The sequence below is a fragment of the Gobio gobio genome (assembly GCF_949357685.1).
Source record: "Gobio gobio genome assembly, chromosome: 20".
Taxonomy (NCBI): domain Eukaryota; kingdom Metazoa; phylum Chordata; class Actinopteri; order Cypriniformes; family Gobionidae; genus Gobio; species Gobio gobio.
In genome coordinates, this window is record NC_137113.1 from 48,524,075 (window position 1) to 48,548,074 (window position 24,000).

At 35.2% G+C, this 24,000-nt stretch overlaps 1 protein-coding gene across 3 annotated transcripts in view; it reads right to left on the bottom strand.

The window, feature by feature from the left end:
- abcc3 (ATP-binding cassette, sub-family C (CFTR/MRP), member 3) overlaps window positions 1-24,000 on the bottom strand; it is a 118,735-nt gene that overhangs the window by 4,999 nt on the left and 89,736 nt on the right. For all 3 annotated transcript variants that reach the window (XM_079801699.1, XM_079801700.1, XM_079801698.1), the window contains 6 exons: window positions 16,945-17,144; window positions 12,896-13,022; window positions 9,700-9,801; window positions 6,643-6,789; window positions 3,849-4,007; window positions 208-374 (listed from right to left, as the gene is read on the bottom strand). In XM_079801699.1, coding sequence (XP_079657825.1) covers window positions 208-374; window positions 3,849-4,007; window positions 6,643-6,789; window positions 9,700-9,801; window positions 12,896-13,022; window positions 16,945-17,144 — 902 coding nt within the window. The remainder of the gene's footprint in view (window positions 1-207; window positions 375-3,848; window positions 4,008-6,642; window positions 6,790-9,699; window positions 9,802-12,895; window positions 13,023-16,944; window positions 17,145-24,000) is intronic.

Genomic DNA, 24,000 nt, shown 5'->3' on the forward strand with positions numbered 1-24,000 from the left:
CACACACACACACACACACACACACTCACACAGAGAACAGCTGCTCTACACTGGAGGAATATTTCACTGTTTACTGGAGTTATGATCAGAGAAACGCAGCTTTGGTTTCAAATCATTATCGTTCTGTTAGAATGGCAGTTCTGGATTGCAGATGTTCTGATGATAATGATGATGATGTAATGAAGTATTGCTGTATGATTTATGTACCTGAGGTTTTCTCCTCCTTCCGAGCACTCCAGGTCCAGTTTTGCCGTCTGGTTGCTCACAAACTTCTTCAGATGAGACTGTTCCAGAGCCTTCCACAGCTCCTCATCACTGTATTTATCAAAGGGGTCGAGGTTCATCCGCAGAGTCCCGGAGAAAAGAACAGGTTCCTACACACACACACACACACACACACACACACTTATATCAGCAGAAACACTACATGTATGAATAATGAACCAATGAAAACGTCTCGGTTACGGATGTAACCCTCGTTCCCTGAGGAGGGAACAGAGACGTAACGTTAGTGACGAACGAATGGGGGTTTTGCTTAGAAGCCTATCATCTTCGAGATCTTAGAAAACGCCCAATGGCAGTGCCAATGCCATGGGGCATGCGGAATTTGCATGCGTAACTCCGCCCCACAGCGTGGGTATAAATAGGAAGTACGTGGCAATATCGCATTATGTATCTGCTGCGGAGCCAAGACTGAACTCCGGCTGATCCAGCAGCACAGCTGATGTGGCAAAGGGACGTTTCGTCTCCGTTCCCTCCTCAGGGAACGAGGGTTACATCCGTAACCGAGACGTTCCCTTTCGTTCAGTCACTACGACGTAACGTTCGTGACTAACGAATGGGGGGTCCCAATATAATCCCACCACTCAGCTGTCTTCCAGTGCCCTGCGTAAGTGTGAGTGCCCTGTCGTAAGACTAGTACGGACGAAGGACTCCACTTATCACAGGAATACCAAGGTACACTGGGAAGCATATTCCAGAGAGGAAATGCCAAGATGCCTACCCGTAGGGAGGACTTAAGAGTACACATATGACCGCTGAGGGCTGCATATGGGAAACTCTAGGGTACCAGCCGAAGGTGGATTTTTAACCCCAGGAGTGGCAGGGACTTGCCAAGGGTAAGACACCCGCTCACTGCGGAGGCTTACGGTGGAAATACACATGTGGGGTCGCCGGAGGGGAACCATGCACACGGGCACCTGGCCGGACACGAGGGTCTGAGCTCGAAAGGGCAGACTTACTGGTGTCAGCGTCGACAGTGCTGGAGGAACTCAGAGCTTTCTGGAAGCTCACCTGAGGAGAATAATCGCACGTATCCAGTCCGTGGAGTGGAATTGCGAGCAAGCGAAGACACCAGAGCCTAGTCCATAACCGGCCACTAGTAGAGGCGAGTACATAGTCGGACACTGGCTTGTAGAATCTGGCGAATGTATTAGGTGTCGCCCAGCCTGCAGCTCTGCAGATGTAGCTCTTGCGCTAAAGCCCAAGAGGAGGCCACACTCTGGGTGGAGTGAGCCCTAACCCCAAGGGGACATGGTCGACCTTGCTGCTGGTAAGGCAAAACAATGGTGTCCACTATCCAGTGAGACAACCTCTGCTTTGAGAGAGCACTTCCCTTCCGCTCTCCACCATAACAGACAAAGAGCTGGTCTGAGGTCCTGAAGCACTGCGTCATGTCTACGTAAGCGCGGAGAGCGCGTACTGGACAGAGCTATGCCAAGGCTGGGTCTGCCTCCTCCACGGGCAGCGCTTGCAGGTTCACCACCTGATCTCTGAACGGAGTGGTGGGAACCTTGGGCACATATCCAGGCCGGGGTCTCAGGATCATGTGAGAGTTAGCCGGCCCGAACTCCAGGCACGCTTCGTCAACCGAAAATGCTTGCAGGTCCCCGACCCTCTTGATGGAGGCCAATGCGGTCAGGAGCGCTGTCATCATAGACAAGAACTTAAGATCTACTGACCGCAAAGGCTCAAAGGGAGGCCTCTGCAGAGCATCTAAGACTACTGAGAGGTCCCAAGAGGGATCGAGAGGAGAGCAAGGAGGATTCAGTCTCCTCGCCCCCCTCAGGAACCGGATGACCAGGTCGTGCTGACTTACCTTCTTGTTCTCCAAGAGATCGTGGTGGGCAGATATTGTGGCCACATACACTTTAAGGGTGGAGGGAGACAGCCTTCGCTCCAGCCCCTCTGGAGGAACGAGAGCACGGACCCGATCGGGCATTTCCAGGGGTCTTCTTGGCCGGAAGAACACCGGATGATGAAGAGGTTCCACTTCAACACATAGGCATGCCGAGTGGACTCTGCCCTAGCGGAAGTGATGGTAGCCACCACCGTAGGTTGTAGGGCACTAAACCTGCCGCGTCCCGTCCAGGAGCCACACGTGGAGGTTCCAAAGATCGGGACGCGGGTGCCATAGGGTGCCCCATCTCTGAGAGAGGAGGTCCGGTCTCAGAGGGATAGGCCAGGGAGGGGCTGTCACGAGGAGTAAGAGATCGGGGAACCAGGTCTGGCCGTGCCAATACGGGGCGACCAACATGACCTGCTCCTTGTCCTCCCTGATCTTGCACAGTACTCGTGCGAGAAGGCTCACTGGGGGGAACGCATATAAGTGTAGGCCCCGCGGCCAGCTGTGTGCCAGTGCATCCGTGCCGAGCGTGCCCTCGGTCAGGGAATAGAACAGGCTGCAATGGGAAGAGTCGTGGGAGGCAAACAGATCTACCTGTGCGTCGCCGAACTGTTCCCAAATCAGCTGGACCGTCTGGGGATGGAGTCGCCATGCTCCAGGAAGTGGCTGAGACCGTGAGAGCTCGTCGGCTGCACGGTTATGGCTTTTAAGATTAACACTTTTTTGTCAATGTATTATATATTATAAAATAATATATTACTAGTATATTACCATATACATTTAATAATATGATAATATTTAATTATGTATAAATATTTTTTCACATTTAAACAAGGATTAAAAAAAAAAATCTATATAGCATGCCAGAAATAATGATGTATAATAAAATATAATATGAATTGACATGTTTTCAATCGTCACAGTGAAGCTGCTGTGTGGAACACACATCACACACACACACACCACACACACATCACAGCAGCATCAGTGAGTGTGTGTTAAAGGTGAGCTGAGGTTAAGAGCAGGTTTTACTGGAGAGAACATTAGCAGTGTTAATGATCTGGACCCAAACGAGCAGCCATTAGCCTCAGTTAGAGCTCTGGCCTGATCGCCTGCCAATCTCCAGATGAGGAAATGAGCTTTTTCTGCTGAGCCATCACAGCGAACGCCTCCTCCAGCTGTGCTTAAACTCTAACACATGCTCCGCAGAGGAGGAGGAGGAGGAGGAGGAGGAGGAGGAGGAGGAGGAGGAGGAAGAGGAGGAGGAGGAGGAGGAGGAGGAGAAGGAGGAGGTGGAAGAGGAGGAGAAGGAAGAGGAGGAGGAGGAGGAGGAAGAGGAGGAGGAGAAGGAGGAGGAGGAGAAAGAGGTGGAAGAGGAGGAGGAAGAGGAGGAGGTGGAGAAGGAGGAGGAGGAGGAGTAGGAGGAGGAGGAGTAGGAGGTGGAAGAGGAGGAGGAGAAGGAGGAGGAAGAGTAGGAGGTGGAAGAGGAGGAGGAGGAGGAGGAAGAGGAGGAGGAGGAGGTGGAAGTGGAGGAGGAGGAGGAGGAGAAAGAGGAGGAAGAGGAGGTGGAGGAGGAGGAGGAGGAGGAAGAGGAGGAGGAGGAGGAGGAGGTGGAAGTGGAGGAGGAGGAGGAGGAGGAAGAGGAGGTGGAAGAGGAGGAGGAGAAGGAGGAGGAGGAGGAGGAGGAGGAGGAGAAGGAGGAGGAGGAGGAGGAGAGACTGACCTGAGGGATGATGGTGAGCTTGGAGCGCAGGTCATGAAGGCCGATCTCGGAGATCTTCACCTGGTCGATGACGATCTCTCCGCCGGCCGCCTCCAGCAGACGGAACAGACACAGAGTCATGGAGGACTTCCCCGCTCCCGTCCTTCCCACAATGCCGATCTGCAGGAATCAGCTGCGTTAGTTCACGGGTTAGCTCTCAGAAACTCACATCTGGACTATCAGTCCTTGAGCTTCAGCTCGACTGTCACAGTAAATGAATATTGAGCATAGTCCATCTGCTCCTCTGTATACAGTGTGTGTGATCCTGACCTTCTCTCTAACACATCTGTCAAAGTCACCCCGAGCTGATATCATTCCATTTTTTATATTTTTACTTTTTTTTAATGCATTTTTTTTTTGAGTTTTTTAATTATTTTGTACCTTTAAATGACTAGATTTGATCAATAAATAATATAATGTAAGTAAATTTGTCACATTCTTTCAACTTAAATTCAAAATCAAATAGTAAAATGAAAAAAATAAAATTTGTAAGTAAATTTTGTTTTAATAATTATTAATTAATTGTAAAACGTTTACATTAAAATGTTATATATATATATATATTTATAATTGATGATGATACATTTTATCAGATTTATTATATTATTATACTAAATTATATTATTACTTTTTTACTAATTTCTAATGTCAGAAATAAATTAAATATATATGCTCAAATAATTAATAAAAATGCTCAAAATTCAAACTAAACTTTACCAAAAAAAAGATTTATGTTATATACATAACATATATACATTTAAATATTTAATATATTAATAAATATTTTTATTATATTAATAAAAAGATTCATTATCAGTAAAGATTTTAAATAATTTTAAAATCCTTAGTGTTCAAAACAATTATTTCATTACAATTATATATTATATAATGTTAATATAATATAATATTTTACTATATATATGTATATAATTTATTTCTAGCATGATACATTGATAAAAAATTTAAGAATTACATTTTTTTTAAACATTTTTAAAATGTATACATTATATATTATTAAATATTATAGTAAAATATTATTTTTTATAATATATTACTTTAGCAGATATATTAATGTTGTTACATGTTCTTTTTTAATCAATTTGCATAAATTGCAGGAAATTGTGCTGATAGTTTTAATTAATAATTTGTAATAATTAAAATGTTATATTTAACTTATTATTATTTAATAAATAAGATATTTTTCCTCTAAAGCTACTATTTGATGCTTTTCTCATCTAACACAATAATGACTTTATATATATATATATATATATATATATATATATATATATATATATATATATATATATATATATATATATATATATATATATATATATATATATATTTATTATGTTTATATATTTATAATATAATATTTTATTTTATTATATTTATAATTGATGACGATAAAAAAATTATTTTAAATCCTTACTGTGTACAAAAATTGAAAAAATTGATATATATATATATATTGAACTTTTTAAATTGAACTATTGAACTATATATATATATATATATATATATATATATATATATATATATATATATATATATATATATATATATATATATATATATATATATATATATATATATATATATAATTAATTAAATATATATAGTAAAATATTATTTTATAATAAATTATCTTAGCACATATATGAATGTTGTTACATGTTTTTTATTAAACAAAAATGCATAACTCTGTTAATTCAGCTCAGAATATCTCACATTGAGTGTCTCTGCCGACCCCTTGTGGAATATTAATCATAATATAAGATGATATTTCATAACTCTTATAGCTCTATATGGAGCCCGATGAGCCGTTCCGCTGGGTCCTAAAGTCAGTTCATCTCTTCAGAATGCATTCACAGACACATTCAGATATTATAAAATCATAAGTTTAGTTTAATTTTGAGCATGTTGATGTTTTTCTCTGAGTACTGAAGCTTTCCATCATTCCTATGGGAAGTTTTTTTAAATTTCAAGCACAAACTCCCCGGGTCCAATCAATGTTTGTGTGTGTGTATTCCAGGCCCTTAAAGGGTTAGTTCACCCAAAAATGTAAATTGTGTGATTAATGACTGAGCCTCATGTGGTTGGACACCCGTCAGACCTCCGTTCATCTTCAGACACAAATGAAGATATTTTAGTGTAAATCTGATGCTCTGAAAGGCCTCCATTGACTCAAAAAAACCCTAAATAACGACTTATATAGTGATGACGATTTCAAAACACGGCATCATGAAGCTCAGAGCGTTATGAATCAGTGAGTCGATTCATGATTCGGATCGCCAAATTTCAGCAGTTTGACACGCGATCCGAATCATGAATCGACTCACTGATTCATAACGCTTCGAAGCTTCATGATGTCGTGTTTTGAAATCGTCATCACTATACAAGTCGTTATTTAGGGTTTTTTGCGCACAGAAACTATTCTCGTCTTCATAAAGTTATTGTAGAGCCGCTGTAGTGAGATGGACTTTGTAACTTTAGTCTTTAGTGTCTTTTAAGGGTCTTGAGAGTGTAAAGTTGAGCCAATGGAGGCCTTTCAGAGCATCAGATTTACACTAAAATATCTTCATTTGTGTCTGAAGATGAACGGAGGTCTGACGGGTGTCCAACCACATGAGGCTCAGTCATTAATGACAGAATTTACAGTTTTGGGTGAACTAACCCTTTAAAGTTATGGACAGGCTGTATTATTGTTTTCTACATGTTGGTGGTGTAAAACAGATGAAACGCTCCTGACCTTCTCTCCTCCTTTGACCTTGAGAGAGACGTTCTTCAGCACCAGGTCCAGTCCCTCGCGGTATCTCACGCTGTAGTCCAAAAACTCCACGTTCCCCTCGGGAGGCCAGTCCGGCGGCGGACGCTTGTCCTGCACGACCCATGGAGCCTGCGAATCAAGAGTCCAGTTTAACATTCAACTCTGTTGAAGTCGAAAATGATTGGATCTGCCATAACCAATCGCTAACCAGTGTTGGGGAAACGCATTACAAGTAACTTGAGTTACGTAATAATATGACTTTTTCCAAGTAACTAGTAAAGTAACGCATTACTTTTCAAATTTACAACAAAATATCTGAGTTACTTTTTCACATTAATTTGACTGACAGCTCTCCTGCCCTCATGTGGAGAAAAATAAGTGCAGAGGCGTGTGTGTGTGTGTGTGTGTGTGTGTGTGTGTGTGAACATGATGGTTATTGTAGTTCTAGACTAAATGTGAGCATTTATTTATCTCACTTGCACAATAAAGATTCTGTTCTCCTCAAAATGAATAAAATCAGTCAAATGCAAAATCAGAATACTATGCAAACCTCCAATAATTAAATGTTACATAAAACAACTGTTTTTATGCATAATCTACCTTTATATTTAATTGACCAATGTCTTGCTGCTGAGCTTTGATGATGAAAATGACTAGATTTTTTTTGTTTTTATTGGTAAAACTTTTTTCTCCTGCATCTATTCTCCATTATCCAGAGCTGCGCCCTCTAGTGTTCATGAGGGAATCTGCATTTCTACTTATTATTTACATTTTTGGTATGAAGAGGTCTTTACCGCTGCACAAAAATATAACTTTTTTGCTATAAAAAAAACAAAAACAAGCCCAGCCCAGGTGAGAAAAAGTAACGCAAAAGTAACGTAATGCATTACTTTTCTTAAAAAGTAACTAAGTACCTCAATTAGTTACTTTTTAAGGGAGTTACGCAATATTGTAATGCATTACTTTTCAAAGTAACTTTCCCCAACACTGTCGCTAACGTTTGGTCGTGATGTATGTCATCTCAAACTAGTGCACGACATCAACATCCGGAGAAAACCAGAGAACATACCGGAGTCTCAGACGGAGAACTGAAGGAAAATGAAAATTTAGCAGAAGTATGGAGGAGGGCGGAGCCAGGCTACAAAAAAATCTCCATCCGTCCCGTTTTCCAGTACAAATATCCAAACATTAGGGCTGACGATTTAACTTAATTATACAATTTTAAAAAAGTCTTAACATTTAAAGTTTTTAAAAAATGTAATACATTTTTTTATTGAATTTTAAATCTTAAAAAAGTAATTAAAAAAATTAAAAAGGGGGAAAAAGTTCAAATTAAAAAATATATATTATTATTATTTTTTACTAATTTCTAATCTCAGAAATAAATTAAATAGATATGCCCAAATAAAAGTAAATTATACATAAACTTAAATAAAAATGCTCAAAATTATTTTATATTTACCAAAAATATTTTATATATAGATATTTTTCCTCTAAAATACATAACATATATACATTTAAATATTGAATATATATAAATATACATATATTATAATTATCAGTAAAGATTTTAAATAATTTTAAAATCCTTAGTGTTCAAAACAATTATTTAATTACAATTATATAATATACAATGTTGATATAATATTATATTTTATTCTCTTTCTCTCTCTCTGTCTCTCTCAATATATATATATATATTTTTTATATAATTTATTTCTAGCATGATACATTGATAAAAAAAAAATAATAATAAAAAATGTATATATTAAATATAATAGTAAAATATTATTTTATAATATATTCTATATATTTTTTACGGTGACGCCTTGCTGCCACATACATATTTTTTTCACTCAATTATGTCGTAATAATGAGATGTTATGTCGTTTTAATGACATATTTTTTTTCGTTAAAACGGCATATATTTTCTCCTAATAAGGACATGTGTTGTACAGTGATGTCTACAAAATATGCATGTATCCACATTAGAGAATTCATATAGCCCATGTGCATTTGTCACACTTCCATGTCTGTTAAGAACTGTAGGCTACAAATTTAAATCATAAAAAAGTTATTAAAATAAATTTAAAAGGGGAAAAAAGTTCAAATTAAAAAAATTATATTATTATTATTTTTTACTAATTTCTAATTTCAGAAATAAATTAAATAGATATGCCCAAATAAAAGTAAATTATATATATACTTAAATAAAAATGCTCAAAATTATTTTATATTTACCAAAAATATTTTATATATAGATATTTTTCCTCTAAAATACATAACATATATACATTTAAATATTGAATATATATAAATATACATATATTATAATATAAATATATTAATTATCAGTAAACATTTTAAATAATTTTAAAATCCTTAGTGTTCAAAACAATTATTTAATATATAATGTTAATATATTATTATATTTTATTCTCTCTCTCTCTCTATAAATATATAATTTTTTTCAAGCATGATACATTGATAAAAAAATAATAATTAAAAAAACTGTTTTAAAAAATGTATATATTATTAAATATAATAGTAAAATATAATTGTATAATATATTAATGTTGTTACATGTTCTTTTTTAATTAGATTTGATGGTATTTAATCTTAATTAATAATTTATAATAATTAAAATGTTATATTTAACTTATTATTGTTTAACAAATAAGATATTTTTCCTCTAAAGCTACTTTTTGTAACGTCTATTTGATGCTTTTCTAATTTAACACAATAATGACTGTAAATTATCTTTTGGGTAATTTTATGTCTGATTAATTTGCGATTAATTCGATATTTGCGGCTGATGTTATTGCATATGTATCTGTAGGAGCTTCCCTGTAGACGCAGTGTTTATGGGAGGAGAGTATTTAATCAATCATGAGGTTTGTGGCATTAATTACCGCCCACACAAAGGTTTCTCTAACCAGATGCTGATTTGCTAACTGTACACGTTTAACATCATCATCATCGTTTATTCCTGAGAGATATGATCATATGAATGATGAGCATGTGTTTGCTGTACTGTACCTCCGTCTGAGTTTCTGAATACTCCTTCACTCTTTCCACTGCTACTATGTTGCTCTCCAGGTCAGAGGTCATCCTCACCATCCAGTTTAGGGACATAGTGACCTATTCAGCAGCGGAAACAGGTGTTATTACAGAACACAAGTGCTTATAGCATTATATTGTAACTTTAACGCCATCCCATTCTTAATCTGTAGGGTTTAATATGGAGTCGCTCTAACAGCTTCAGCTCTCCTGTGAAGGCTTTCCCCTTTCAGACGAATAAAATCGGAGTTATACAGGGCTCCAGACAAAAATATCAATTAAGGAGCCATTGGCTCCTATAAGGGAAAAACTTAGGCACCAAATAATTTTTTCAAGTGCCACAAAAGAATAAACGCATTTTAATTTTTCATGTGCAATTATATGGGCAGTGCTGAATTTCATTTTTGGCTTCTTCCATTATTTCTCATTAAGACAACAGGTTAAGTAAAACATGTCTTTTTTGCCTGTGTACAACTGAAACAACTTAAATCTATGCGCCTCTTAACATTTAACACACACACACAGAGCGATTTTGGCAGTTTTCTCCACTATAGGCTTTATTCATTTATTGTCATATACATAGAGCGCTTCACAGCTGTCACACATCACATAGGCTAGCCAACACTTGATTTGTCTTGTTAAACTACTTCACTAAAACGCTCCCACATTTTACTTTACTTTATTTCCTTCCTTTTGTTAATTTGGTAACTGAAGAAAAAAGTTTTAAACATGTTGATATTTCCAATCACTATGTTGGACAATTCTTATCAGAATCATTTCTATTAAGTTAGTGTATATTTTTTAGGTAAAACTGTTACATTTTTAAGCAATATCTCATGTAGGGTTTTTCCTTTGTGTTTTATATACTGTCCACTAGGAGGCGCTCTGGGCTTATCTTATCCCTGATTTGATTTCCCTGAAGAGATGCTGGTTCTGAAAGTGAAAGAGTGATGCACGTTCGTTGCGTTTTACAGTGAAATGAGAGTTCCGTGTCTTTAATAATATCAACACATTAATTATTTATCTCTCATCCACCCGTAATTATTTACAATGTTATGATCCGCTCATCACAAACACACTCAAAAATATCCACGCACACACACATACATCGGCTAAACTTCACTGCGGACAGATAAGCATGATCAAAAACATCCCTGATCTTATTTTTCCTTCAGACAACAAGTTAAGAGAGTCAACAATGCAAAGCAAGAAAGGAATTTTATTCACTATTTAAAATAGCCGTCGGGCAGGGCGGTGGAACGTTTAGCGTATTCCTGTGAAGTTAAGGCAGTAACAGAAAAGTTTAATAAGAGTAAAATATATTGAGAATAAGTATCAGTATCAATTAAAAACGAGAATTGTTACTGATTAGTTGGCGTCCACACAGCCTTCCTGCACTTTTACAAGTAGAGTAGAGGACTGGATATTCATTCATTGACACGTCTCTGTCTCTCTATCTCTCTCATGCTGGCACAGCCGTCAGTGTTGTTGCTTGATAGAGATGAGGGCTTTGAAAAAGCATGATATTTTCCTTTTTGACATCCGTTTCTGACGCGTATTTTGGCGCTCCGACTCAGCAAGGTTTTTTCCTCTGTAACTTTGCTGCGCGTCGTCTCATTTTATTACGTCAACACACAACAAGACTGGTCGCCAATGGCGATCTCAGCAAAAATATCACTTGCAAATTAATATTTTTGGCCGCAAATGCGACCGTTTTAGTCGCAGTCTGGAGCCCTGGTTATATTACAAAAGTCCAGGCTAATCCAAGCATTAGAATTGGATTCATAGTTGCTCTGTTTTTGAAGTCCATAAAAAGTGCATCTGTCCGTCATATAACTGTTCCACGCGGCTCTGGGGTGTTAATAAAGGCCTTCTAAAGCGAATCGATGCGTTTGAGTAAGAAAAATATCCATATTTAAAACTTTATTAAGTAAACTTTCGTCCGACCGCCTTCCGTGTTCAATTTGAGGAAAAAGTGTTGAAAGTTCCCCTGCCAATTGAAAGACTAACACGACCAGGTCCGCTCGTCATGACGTCACGAACGCATCTTGAGTTTCACTTTCAACATTCAACACTTTTCCACGGAAGGCGGTCGGCCGAAAGTTTACTTGATAAAGTTTTAAATATGGATATTTTTCTTACACAAACCCATTGATTCGCTTCAGAAGGCCTTTATTAACACCCCAGAGCCGCGTGGAGCAGTTATATGATGGACAGATGCACTTTTTATGGACTTCAAAAACAGAGCAACTATTACTGCTATTATAAAGCTTGGATTAGCTAGAACATTTTTAATATAACTCAGATTTTATTCGTCTAAAAGAAGAATGTCATACACACCTCGGATGACTTGAGGGAGAGTAAATCATGGGCTAATTTTCATTTTTGGGTGAGCTATCCCTCTAAGAGTTCCTTTCACTGGAACTAAGGGGCCAACCCCCACCCCATAATCCCCCCCTCCACCAAACTTTACACATGGCACAATGCAGTCAGGCAAGTCCCGTTCTCCCGGCGACCGCCAAACCCAGACTCGTCCATGGGATTGCCAGAGAGAAGCGTGATTGGTCACTCAGAGAACACGTCTCCACTGCTCTAGAGTCCAGTGGCGGCGCACTTTACCCCACTGCATCCCTCGCTTTGCATTGCACTTGGTGATGTAAGGCTTGGATTAGCGGCTCGGCCATGGAAACCCATTCCATGAAGCTCTACACACTGTTCTTGAGCTCATCTGAAGGACACAGAAGTTTGGAGGTCTGGAGCTCTTGGCGACTTCTGTGACCCTCAGCATGTGCTGACCCCGCTCTGTGACCCTCAGCATGCGCTGACCCTGCTCTGTGACCCTCAGCATGTGCTGACCCCGCTCTGTGACCCTCAGCATGTGCTGACCCCGCTCTGTGACCCTCAGCATGCGCTGACCCCGCTCTGTGATGTTGCTGTTGTTCCCAATCGTTTCCACTTTGTTATAATCCCACTAACAGTTGAGCGTGGAATATTTAGTTTAATATTTGGACTTATTGCACAGGTGTCCACCGATCACAGCTTGAGTTCTCTGAGCTCCTGAGAGCGGCCCATTCTCTCATGAAGGGAGTGAACACCTGAAGGGGGGGTCCAATACTTCTGGGAATATAGTGTATCCAAAGATGTGTGTCTATAGCCCATAATGAGTGTGATGTACCTGCAGGGCGTAGGACACCGACAGGCCGACCAGGCCCGGGCTGAGCTTGTCCTTCCCGACCGCGGCGAACAGAGCAGCGAACAGCACGATGCAGTTCCCGATGAACTCGATGCGGACGCCCAGCCACCTGCCAGCATCCAAACACAACAGCGTTACGCCGCTCACACACACACACACACACACACACACACAAGCAGCCGATGGAAGAATGGAAGACGCTGGGAAAGACTGCATGCATCCGAAAATACAGTTAACATGAGCGAGTCTGTCATATCGCCTACATACAATCATAATTAAAACATCATAATTGTGTGTTTGGAATTACATGGTGAGGCTTTTGTTTTTGTAATCAGGCTCTCGAAAGTGATATAAAAATTTGGATTTAGATTTATCAGCCGATATATCAGTTATCGGCTTTCAAATATAAAGAATTATCGGTTATCGGTGTTGGCGCATCCTTATTTTATACTACTCTTTAGGGATGCCACAATTCTCAATATAATATTGAACCGCTCGGTACGTCATTCACGGTTCAATACGCGCTTGTGAATTGCGTTTTTTTCGGTTTTGCATTTAATTAATAATTTTTCTACAAATTCTATCATTTGCCTCCATCCCAATACTGAACAACGCAACATACATTCACATCACACGATAATGGTAGAGTTATACTCACGGAACACTAGAGTTATTCACAATCACCAAAGCTCATTATTTGCATGCGTTTTAAAGCCTTGCCGGCTCATTCACGTGCGCGGTTTTAACATGCGCTTTTCCAAGCACGCGCACTAAACACCTGTCAAACACGTGATTACTGGACTAAGTAGTCGTCTTACTGCGCTAATACTGTCAAATACACACAAGGTTCACATAAACACAGTCGGTTATGTCTAAAGTGAAAGTAAAATCGGTGTGTGTCTGTATATTAGATGGACGCAGGTCTTTAATTGACAGCGGCGCAGCCTATAGTGAACACGCTGTTTAGGGACAGTTCACCTCTAAAATGATGTCATTATTTACTCACTCTAATGTTGTTCCAAACCTGTATTCATTTCTCGATGACAGAATTTTCATTTGTGAGTGAACTATCCCTTTATTGTTAATATAACAACAAAAGACAAAGAGAAAATCACTCACTGCTCTTGACTGAAGAACTAATACAGAAGCTTTAATCAGAATCAATGTATATTTTATAGTGAAGTCTATGTAGTGTTTTATTTTTACATTTATTCATTCAATTTCATACTTTAATGCTGCTGTACTGCTCTGAGCTGCCAGTGTAAATCTTTATATATATATTAAAATCATATTTTCAACATTTTATCTTATAATTATGACTTAGCATGTCATATTTTTGACTTTTTATCTAATAATGAGGACTTTAAAATCATATTTTCAACATTTTATCTTATAATTATGACTTAACATGTCATTTTTTTTACTTTTAATCTAATAATAAGGACTTTAAAATCATATTTTCCACATTTTATCTTATAATTATGACTTAGCATGTCATATTTTTGACTTTTTATCTAATAATGAGGACTTTTAAAATCATATTTTCAACATTTTATCTTATAATTATAACTCAGCATGTCATATTTTTGATTTTTTTAATCTAATTATGAGGACTTTAAAATCATATTTTCAACATTTTATCTTATAATTATGACTTAGCATGTCATATTTTTGACTTTTTATCTAATAATGAGGACTTTTAAAATCATATTTTCAACATTTTATCTTATAATTATAACTCAGCATGTCATATTTTTTATTTTTTTATCTAATTATAAGGACTTTAAAATCATATTTTCAACATTTTATCTTATAATTATGACTTAGCATGTCATATTTTTGACTTTTTATCTAATAATGAGGACTTTTAAAATCATATTTTCAACATTTTATCTTATAATTATAACTCAGCATGTCATATTTTTGATTTTTTTATCTAATTATAAGGACTTTAAAATCATATTTTCAACATTTTATCTTATAATTATGACTTAGCATGTCATATTTTTGACGTTTTATCTAATAATGAGGACTTTTAAAATCATATTTTCAACATTTTATCTTATAATTATGACTTAGCATGTCATATTTTTGACTTTTTATCTAATAATGAGGACTTTAAAATCATATTTTCAACATTTTATCTTATAATTATGACTTAACATGTCATTTTTTTTACTTTTAATCTAATAATAAGGACTTTAAAATCATATTTTCCACATTTTATCTTATAATGACTTAGCATGTCATATTTTTGACTTTTTATCTAATAATGAGGACTTTTAAAATCATATTTTCAACATTTTATCTTATAATTCTAACTCAGCATGTCATATTTTTTATTTTTTTATCTAATTATGAGGACTTTAAAATCATATTTTCAACATTTTATCTTATAATTATGACTTAACATGTCATTTTTTTTACTTTTAATCTAATAATAAGGACTTTAAAATCATATTTTCCACATTTTATCTTATAATTATGACTTAGCATGTCATATTTTTGACTTTTTATCTAATAATGAGGACTTTTAAAATCATATTTTCAACATTTTATCTTATAATTATAACTCAGCATGTCATATTTTTGATTTTTTTAATCTAATTATGAGGACTTTAAAATCATATTTTCAACATTTTATCTTATAATTATGACTTAGCATGTCATATTTTTGACTTTTTATCTAATAATGAGGACTTTTAAAATCATATTTTCAACATTTTATCTTATAATTATAACTCAGCATGTCATATTTTTTATTTTTTTATCTAATTATAAGGACTTTAAAATCATATTTTCAACATTTTATCTTATAATTATGACTTAGCATGTCATATTTTTGACTTTTTATCTAATAATGAGGACTTTTAAAATCATATTTTCAACATTTTATCTTATAATTATAACTCAGCATGTCATATTTTTGATTTTTTTATCTAATTATAAGGACTTTAAAATCATATTTTCAACATTTTATCTTATAATTATGACTTAGCATGTCATATTTTTGACGTTTTATCTAATAATGAGGACTTTTAAAATCATATTTTCAACATTTTATCTTATAATTATGACTTAGCATGTCATATTTTTGACTTTTTATCTAATAATGAGGACTTTAAAATCATATTTTCAACATTTTATCTTATAATTATGACTTAACATGTCATTTTTTTTACTTTTAATCTAATAATAAGGACTTTAAAATCATATTTTCCACATTTTATCTTATAATGACTTAGCATGTCATATTTTTGACTTTTTATCTAATAATGAGGACTTTTAAAATCATATTTTCAACATTTTATCTTATAATTCTAACTCAGCATGTCATATTTTTTATTTTTTTATCTAATTATGAGGACTTTAAAATCATATTTTCAACATTTTATCTTATAATTATGACTTAGCATGTCATATTTTTGACTTTTTATCTAATAATGAGGACTTTTAAAATCATATTTTCAACATTTTATCTTATAATTATAACTCAGCATGTCATATTTTTTATTTATTTTTATCTAATTATGACGACTTTAAAATCATATTTTCAACATTTTATCTTATAATTATGACTTAGCATGTCATATTTTTGACTTTTTATCTAATAATGAGGACTTTAAAATCATATTTTCAACATTTTATCTTATAATTATGACTTAAACCTTTATATATATATATATATATATATATATATATATATATATATATATATATATATATATATATATATAATATTATATTATACAATACACTAGGAATGTGTACAAGGTTTTTTTTTAAGTAAAGTTTTAAGTTTAAGTAAGGTTTTTCAATTATTTTAAGTAAAATAAAGAAAGAGTATTGCAATAAAAAATAGTATTTTTTCTCCTTAACCTCTTTCTGTTCCTGTCGCCTAAGAATAGAATAACAAAAAACTGATGTGACAAGCCATCAGAACCGAACCGAAAACCGTGGTTAAAAACCGAGGTATGTATTGAACCGTGGACTAACTGTATTGTTGCATCCCTAATCTGAACCAGACCTACCTGTTGGAGACGATACCCGGGTAGTAACTCTTTTGGTTCTCATCCACTTTCATATCGCTCAAGAGAACGAAGGCCCCGTGCCGCCCATAGGCGCGGATCACGCTCGTGCCCGTGATGGTCTCCGAGAAATGAGAATATATCGGAGACCTACTGACAGACTCCAGTCTCTTAAGCTGCCGAGATGTGGCCACATAAAATCTCTACGGAGGAAACAAACATTCGGCCGTTACAAACACACAGCAATCAATATACATTACATATTTATGCAAATGAGTGAGGATTCAGAAAACACACTTCCAGGATAAAGATTAACCTAATATTGCAGGTTTGTCTGAACTCTAGGAATGTTTGGTCAGTTTAACACTAACTATAAAGACTAAAACATTTATAATAAGAGAAAAGCCATGAGCTTCTTTATTAAAATCTCTCTCTTTTTTCTTATGCACAATACAGTGACATACATGATTCAAAAGAGTCATGATAACAAGCATGATTTCATGCTTTTGGTCATAATTTAGACTTTTCTTAGTCTAATTTCAGCTTGTATTTCATAATAATAATAATAATAATAATAATAATAATTTTGACTTTAAATCCAAAATTTTGAATTTTTATCTTAGAATTTAGAATTTTTTGTCAAAATTTCAGCTGTTCATTTCACAATGACTTAACATGTCGTATTTTTGACTTTTTATCTAATAATGAGGACTTTTAAAATCATATTTTTAGCTTATTTTCTAATAATGAGGACTTTAAAATCATATTTTCAACATTTTATCTTATAATTATGACTTGGCATGTCATATTATTGACTTTATCTAATAATGAGGACTTTTAAAATCATATTTTTAGCTTATTTTCTAATAATGAGGACTTTAAAATCATATTTTCAACATTTTATCTTATAATTATGACTTGGCATTCATATTCTGACTTTTTATCTAATAATGAGGATTAGAAATCATACCTTCAACATTTTATGACTTGGCATGTCATATTTTTGACTTTTTATCTAATAATTATGACTAATTTTATATCTTTTCTATTTTTTCTTATGATCAATACAGTGACATCCATGATTCAAAAGAGTCATGATAACAAGCATGATTTCATCTCTTAAATGTCTAGGTGTGTGTTTTGGTCATAATTTAGACTTTTTTCTCATTCTAATTTCAGCTTTTTATATCATAATTAGGACTTTTAATCATAATTTAGATTTTTAAGTCATAATTTTGACTTTAAATCCAAAATTTTGAATTTTTATCTCAGAATTTTTTGTCATAATTTCAGCTGTTCATCTCACAATGACTCATCATGTCGTATTTTTAACTTTTTATCTAATAATGAGGACTTTTAAAATCATACTTTCAACATTTTATCTTATAATTATGACTCAGCATGTCGTATTTTAAACTTATTATCTAATAATGAGGACTTTTAAAATCATATTTTCAACATTTTATCTTATAATTATGACTTAGCATGTTTTATTTTTGACTTTTTATCTAATACTGAGGACTTTTAAAATCATATTTTCAACATTTTATCTTATAATTATGACTTGGCATGTCATATTTTTGACTTTTTATCTAATAATGAGGACTTTAAAATCATATTTTGACTTTTTAACTAAAAATAAGGACTTTTAAAATCATATTTTGACTTTTTATCTAATAATGAGGACTTTTAAAATCATATTTTCAACATTTTATCTTATAATTATGACTTAGCATGTTTTATTTTTGACTTTTTATCTAATACTGAGGACTTTTAAAATCATATTTTCAACATTTTATCTTATAATTATGACTTGGCATGTCATATTTTTGACTTTTTATCTAATAATGAGGACTTTAAAATCATATTTTGACTTTTTAACTAATAATAAGGACTTTTAAAATCATATTTTGACTTTTTATCTAATAATGAGGACTTTTAAAATCATATTTTCAACATTTGATCTTATAATTATGACTCATTTTATATCTTTTCTCTTTTTTCTTATGCACAATACAGTGACATACATGATTCAAAAGAGTCTCTCAGCTCACCAAAGCTGCATTAATTTGATCAAAAATACTGTAAAAAATTATGAAATATTATTCTAATGTAAATCAGCTGTTCTCTCTGTGAATATATAGTAAAGTGTCATTTATTCCTGTGATCAAATCATCATTACTCCAGTTTTCAGAGTCACATGACCCCTCACTAATCATTCTCATACGAGGATCTGATGTTTCTATGATTATTATCAGTGTTGAAGACAGGAAACTGTAATGCATTTGATTTTTTCAGGATCTTTGATGAATATAAAGTTCAAAAGAACATCTTTAATTTAATAGAGAACATTATAAATTCACTTTTGATCAATTAAGTCTGAATTAAATGATCAAAACTCTTCTGAATATTGCAGATTAATAATAAACTATGTGATTCTAGTCAATCCACACATTCCTTCATCGAGACAAACCGTATTAATCAGAGATTCTGCAGGGTTATGAAGGTCAATTCAAGACCTTTTTTAAGGAAATGTAAGGAATAAACTGTCAGTATGTTCTCTAAGTACATTTCCGCCTGGATTTGTCCGACCCAAATGTAAAAGCTTCCCATACACACACACACACAGTGTCTCTAAATACACAATACTGGTGTCATTTTACAGGAAACCCTCTGAAGTTTCATAAACCACTGCTAAAAGTGATAAACATGTGAGTATATGTTGTTTGAGCTGTAATAACCCCCCAAAAAATAGGCTTTTTTTTTTTTTTTTGGGTTATAAATTCATTGTTGAAAGTGTGAAATCAGGACCTGTGTGCTCTAGCACCCTGCAGACAGTTTGGGCTGTTTCCACAAGATGGCAGCAAACACTGGAAAAAAGATCTTTTAGTCTGTATGTATGCAAGATTTATTCAAATGAATCTGAATGGAGGAATATGACCTTTTTATGTAACCCCCCTCATACCCATATACAGTGGAAAAAATAGGCGGAAATTACATAAAATAGGTCATATTCCTCCCTTTAGATCCATTTGCATACATGATACAGACAAAATTCGAAAAATTTGTTTTTCCAGTGTTTGCCGCCATCTAGTGGAAACAGCCAGAACTGTCTGCAGGGTGCTAGAGCACACAGGGCTATGATAGACGTTTTATTTTTGTTCTCAAATTTTGTTTTATTTTGACCAAATTGTGTTTTCTGTGTTTGGGTGAACTCTTTACTCACATTAGGGCGAGGAAAGATCACAGGATCCTCATTAATGGGTGAACTGGCCCTTTAAATGTCCTGACCGACTTCTGATTTATTCATACAACATTTGACAAATTCCGTGATATTCTGCATTATACAGTAAATTACATTTTTATGACTGGATTCTGCAGTTCTGTCCACAGAAATCATATGGTCATGCCATGATCCAATTTTTACATTTTTAAGGCCTTACATTGAGAAAGGTCAAATCAAGACCCGCAGAAACCCTGTGTTCAATCTCTTCTTGGTGTTGTTTCTAGAATCCTCACTTTTTTCAGAATGCATGATGCAAATTACTCATATTCATAAATATCATTCACATTAAGGGATCAATGGGATCAAACTCATCATAATGTTGTAGTGTTTGGTTTGGCTTTGTGCATTTCTGTATGTAATGACATCAATATATAAGAATGCATGTGATATTTCGGCAGCATGCGACAAGCGATTCGCTGAGGAAATATAGAAAGCCAGCATGAGCCATGCAAAGACTCGGCAAGAGGAGAGAAATCACAGTTCAATCAGGAGAGATGCCAGAGATCGGAGGTTTAGATCTGAATCAATCTGATCAGATACCATAAAAACATCATAATTTCATTATTAATTCAACCATAATGCTGATAAACTTCTGTCGTTAGCACCTGAACTTCTACATCGTTAGCAGACTAAACATTAGTAGTAATTAACAGCTGGGCTCACCACCAACATCTGGACTATTATCTAACATACACATGTTCTTCCATTATAATAACTACATGCCCAGAGTTAAAGTCCTGCTGAATCTCTGTCGTGCATTAGCATTAGCACCGATGGCTAAACGCTACACTGCTAGTGTTAAAGAACGTATGAATGATTGGACTGATGAAATGATGACATTCACACAGCAAAACACGTCAAAACCATCTACTGTAAACACTACTGTAAGTGCTACAGTAAGTGCTACAGTAAGCGCTACAGTGAACACTACTGTAAACACTACTGTAACCGCTACTGTAACCGCTACTATAAGCGCTACTGTAAATGCTATTGTAAACACTACTGTAAGCGCTACTGTAAGCACTACTGTAAACACTACTGTAAGCGCTACTGTAAGCGCTAATGTAAACGCTATTGTAAACACTACTGTAACCGCTACTGTAAGCGCTACAGTAAACGCTATTGTAAACACTACTGTAAGTGCTACTGTAAGCGCTACTGTAAACACTACTGTAAGCGCTACTGTAACCGCTACTGTAAGCGCTACTGTAAACGCTATTGTAAACACTACTGTAAGTGCTACTGTAAACGCTATTGTAAACACTACTGTAAGTGCTACTGTAAACGCTATTGTAAACACTACTGTAAGTACTACTGTAAGCGCTACTGTAAACGCTATTGTAAACACTACTGTAAGTGCTACAGTAAGCGCTACTGTGAACACTACTGTAAACACTAAGGTAACCGCTACTGTAAGCGCTATTGTAAACACTACTGTAAGTGCTACAGTAAGCGCTACTGTGAACACTACTGTAAACACTAAGGTAACCGCTACTGTAAGCGCTATTGTAAACACTACTGTAAGTGCTACAGTAAGCGCTACTGTGAACACTACTGTAAACACTAAGGTAACCGCTACTGTAAGCGCTACTGTAAGCGCTATTGTAAACACTACTGTAAGTGCTACTGTAAGCGCTACTGTAAACGGTATTGTAAACGCTACTGCAAACGCTACTGTAAGTGCTACAGTAAACGCTAGGGTAATCGCTACTGTAAGCGCTATTGTAAACACTACTGTAAGCGTTACTGTAAACGCTATTGTAAGTTCTACAGTAAGTGCTACTGTAAGCGCTACTGTAAACGCTATTGTAAACACTACTGTAAGTGCTACAGTAAGCGCTACTGTGAACACTACTGTAAACACTAAGGTAACCGCTACTGTAAGCGCTACTGTAAACACTACTGTAAGTGCTACAGTAAGCGCTACTGTGAACACTACTGTAAGCGCTACTGTAAACGCTATTGTAAACACTACTGTAAGTGCTACAGTAAGCGCTACTGTAAACACTACTGTAAGCGCTACTGTAAACGCTATTGTAAACACTACTGTAAGTGCTACAGTAAGCGCTACTGTAAACACTACTGTAAGCGCTACTGTAAACGCTATTGTAAACACTACTGTAAGTGCTACAGTAAGCGCTACTGTGAACACTACTGTAAACACTAAGGTAACCGCTACTGTAAGCGCTATTGTAAACACTACTGTAAGTGCTACAGTAAGCGCTACTGTGAACACTACTGTAAACACTAAGGTAACCGCTACTGTAAGCGCTATTGTAAGCGCTACTGTAAACACTACTGTAAGCGCTACTGTAACCGCTACTGTAACCGCTACTGTAAGCGCTATTGTAAACACTACTGTAAGTGCTACTGTAAGCGCTACTGTAAACGCTACTGTAAACGCTACTGCAAACGCTACTGTAAGTGCTACAGTAAACGCTAGGGTAATCGCTACTGTAAGCGCTATTGTAAACATTACTGTAAGTGCTACTGTAAGCGCTACTGTAAACTCTATTGTAAACGCTACTGTAAGTACTACAGTAAGCGCTACGGTAACCGCTACTGTAAGCGCCATTGTAAACACTACTGTAAGCGCTATTGTAAACACTACTGTAAGTGCTACAGTAAGCGCTACTGTAACCGCTACTGTAAGCGCTACTGTAAGCGCTATTGTAAACACTACTGTAAGTGCTACTGTAAGCGCTACTGTAAACGCTATTGTAAACACTACTGCAAACACTACTGTAAGTGCTACAGTAAACGCTACGGTAACCGCTACTGTAAGCGCTACTGTAAACCCAACTGTAAACCCAACTGTAAACACTACTGTAAGCGCTACTGTAAATGCTGTGGCAAACGCTACTGTAAACGCTACTGAAAACACCACGGTAACCGCTACTGTAAGCACTACTGTAAATGCTACTGTAAACCCAACAGTAAACGCTACTGTAAGTGCTACTGTAAACGCTGCAGCAAACGCTACTGTAAATGATGCTGTAAACGCTACTGTAAACGCTACTATAAGCGCTACGGTAAATGCTACTGTAAGCACTACTGTAAGCACCACTGTAAACGCTACTGTAAGCACCACTGTAACTGTTACTGTAAGCGCTACTGTAAACCCAACTGTAAACACTACTGTAAGCACTACTGTAAGCGCTACTGCAAACGCCACTGTAACTGTTACTGTAAGCGCTACTGTAAACGCCACTGTAAGCACCACTGTAACTGTTACTGTAAACACTACTGTAAGCACTACTGTAAGCACTACTGTAAACGCTACTGTAAACGCTGTTCTTTACCGTCACTACTGCTGTAACAGTCTCATATTACGCTGGATAATATGAAATATTAGGGGTTATGGGGGGGGATATACAGTATACAAAAATACCACATATCATTATTAATAATAATAATAATAAGTTATTGCAATCATTTATTAAATGAAATAATAATAATAATTATTATTATTATTGATATTAACCCAAATTTTAACAATAAAATAATGTATTATGTTTTATTAAACTATATATTGATATATGTATAAACATTATTATTTTTATTATTATAAGTATTAAATTATTGCAATAAAAACAATTATTAATATTATTATTATGTATTGTAGTAAGTGAAAATAATATTATTATTATCATTCATAGTAATAGTATATATAATTATACTAAATTAAACTAAACTATATAATTTAATAAATTATTGCATTACATTTTTGTTGTTGTATATAAATTATAGCAAAACTTAAGGATCATCATCAT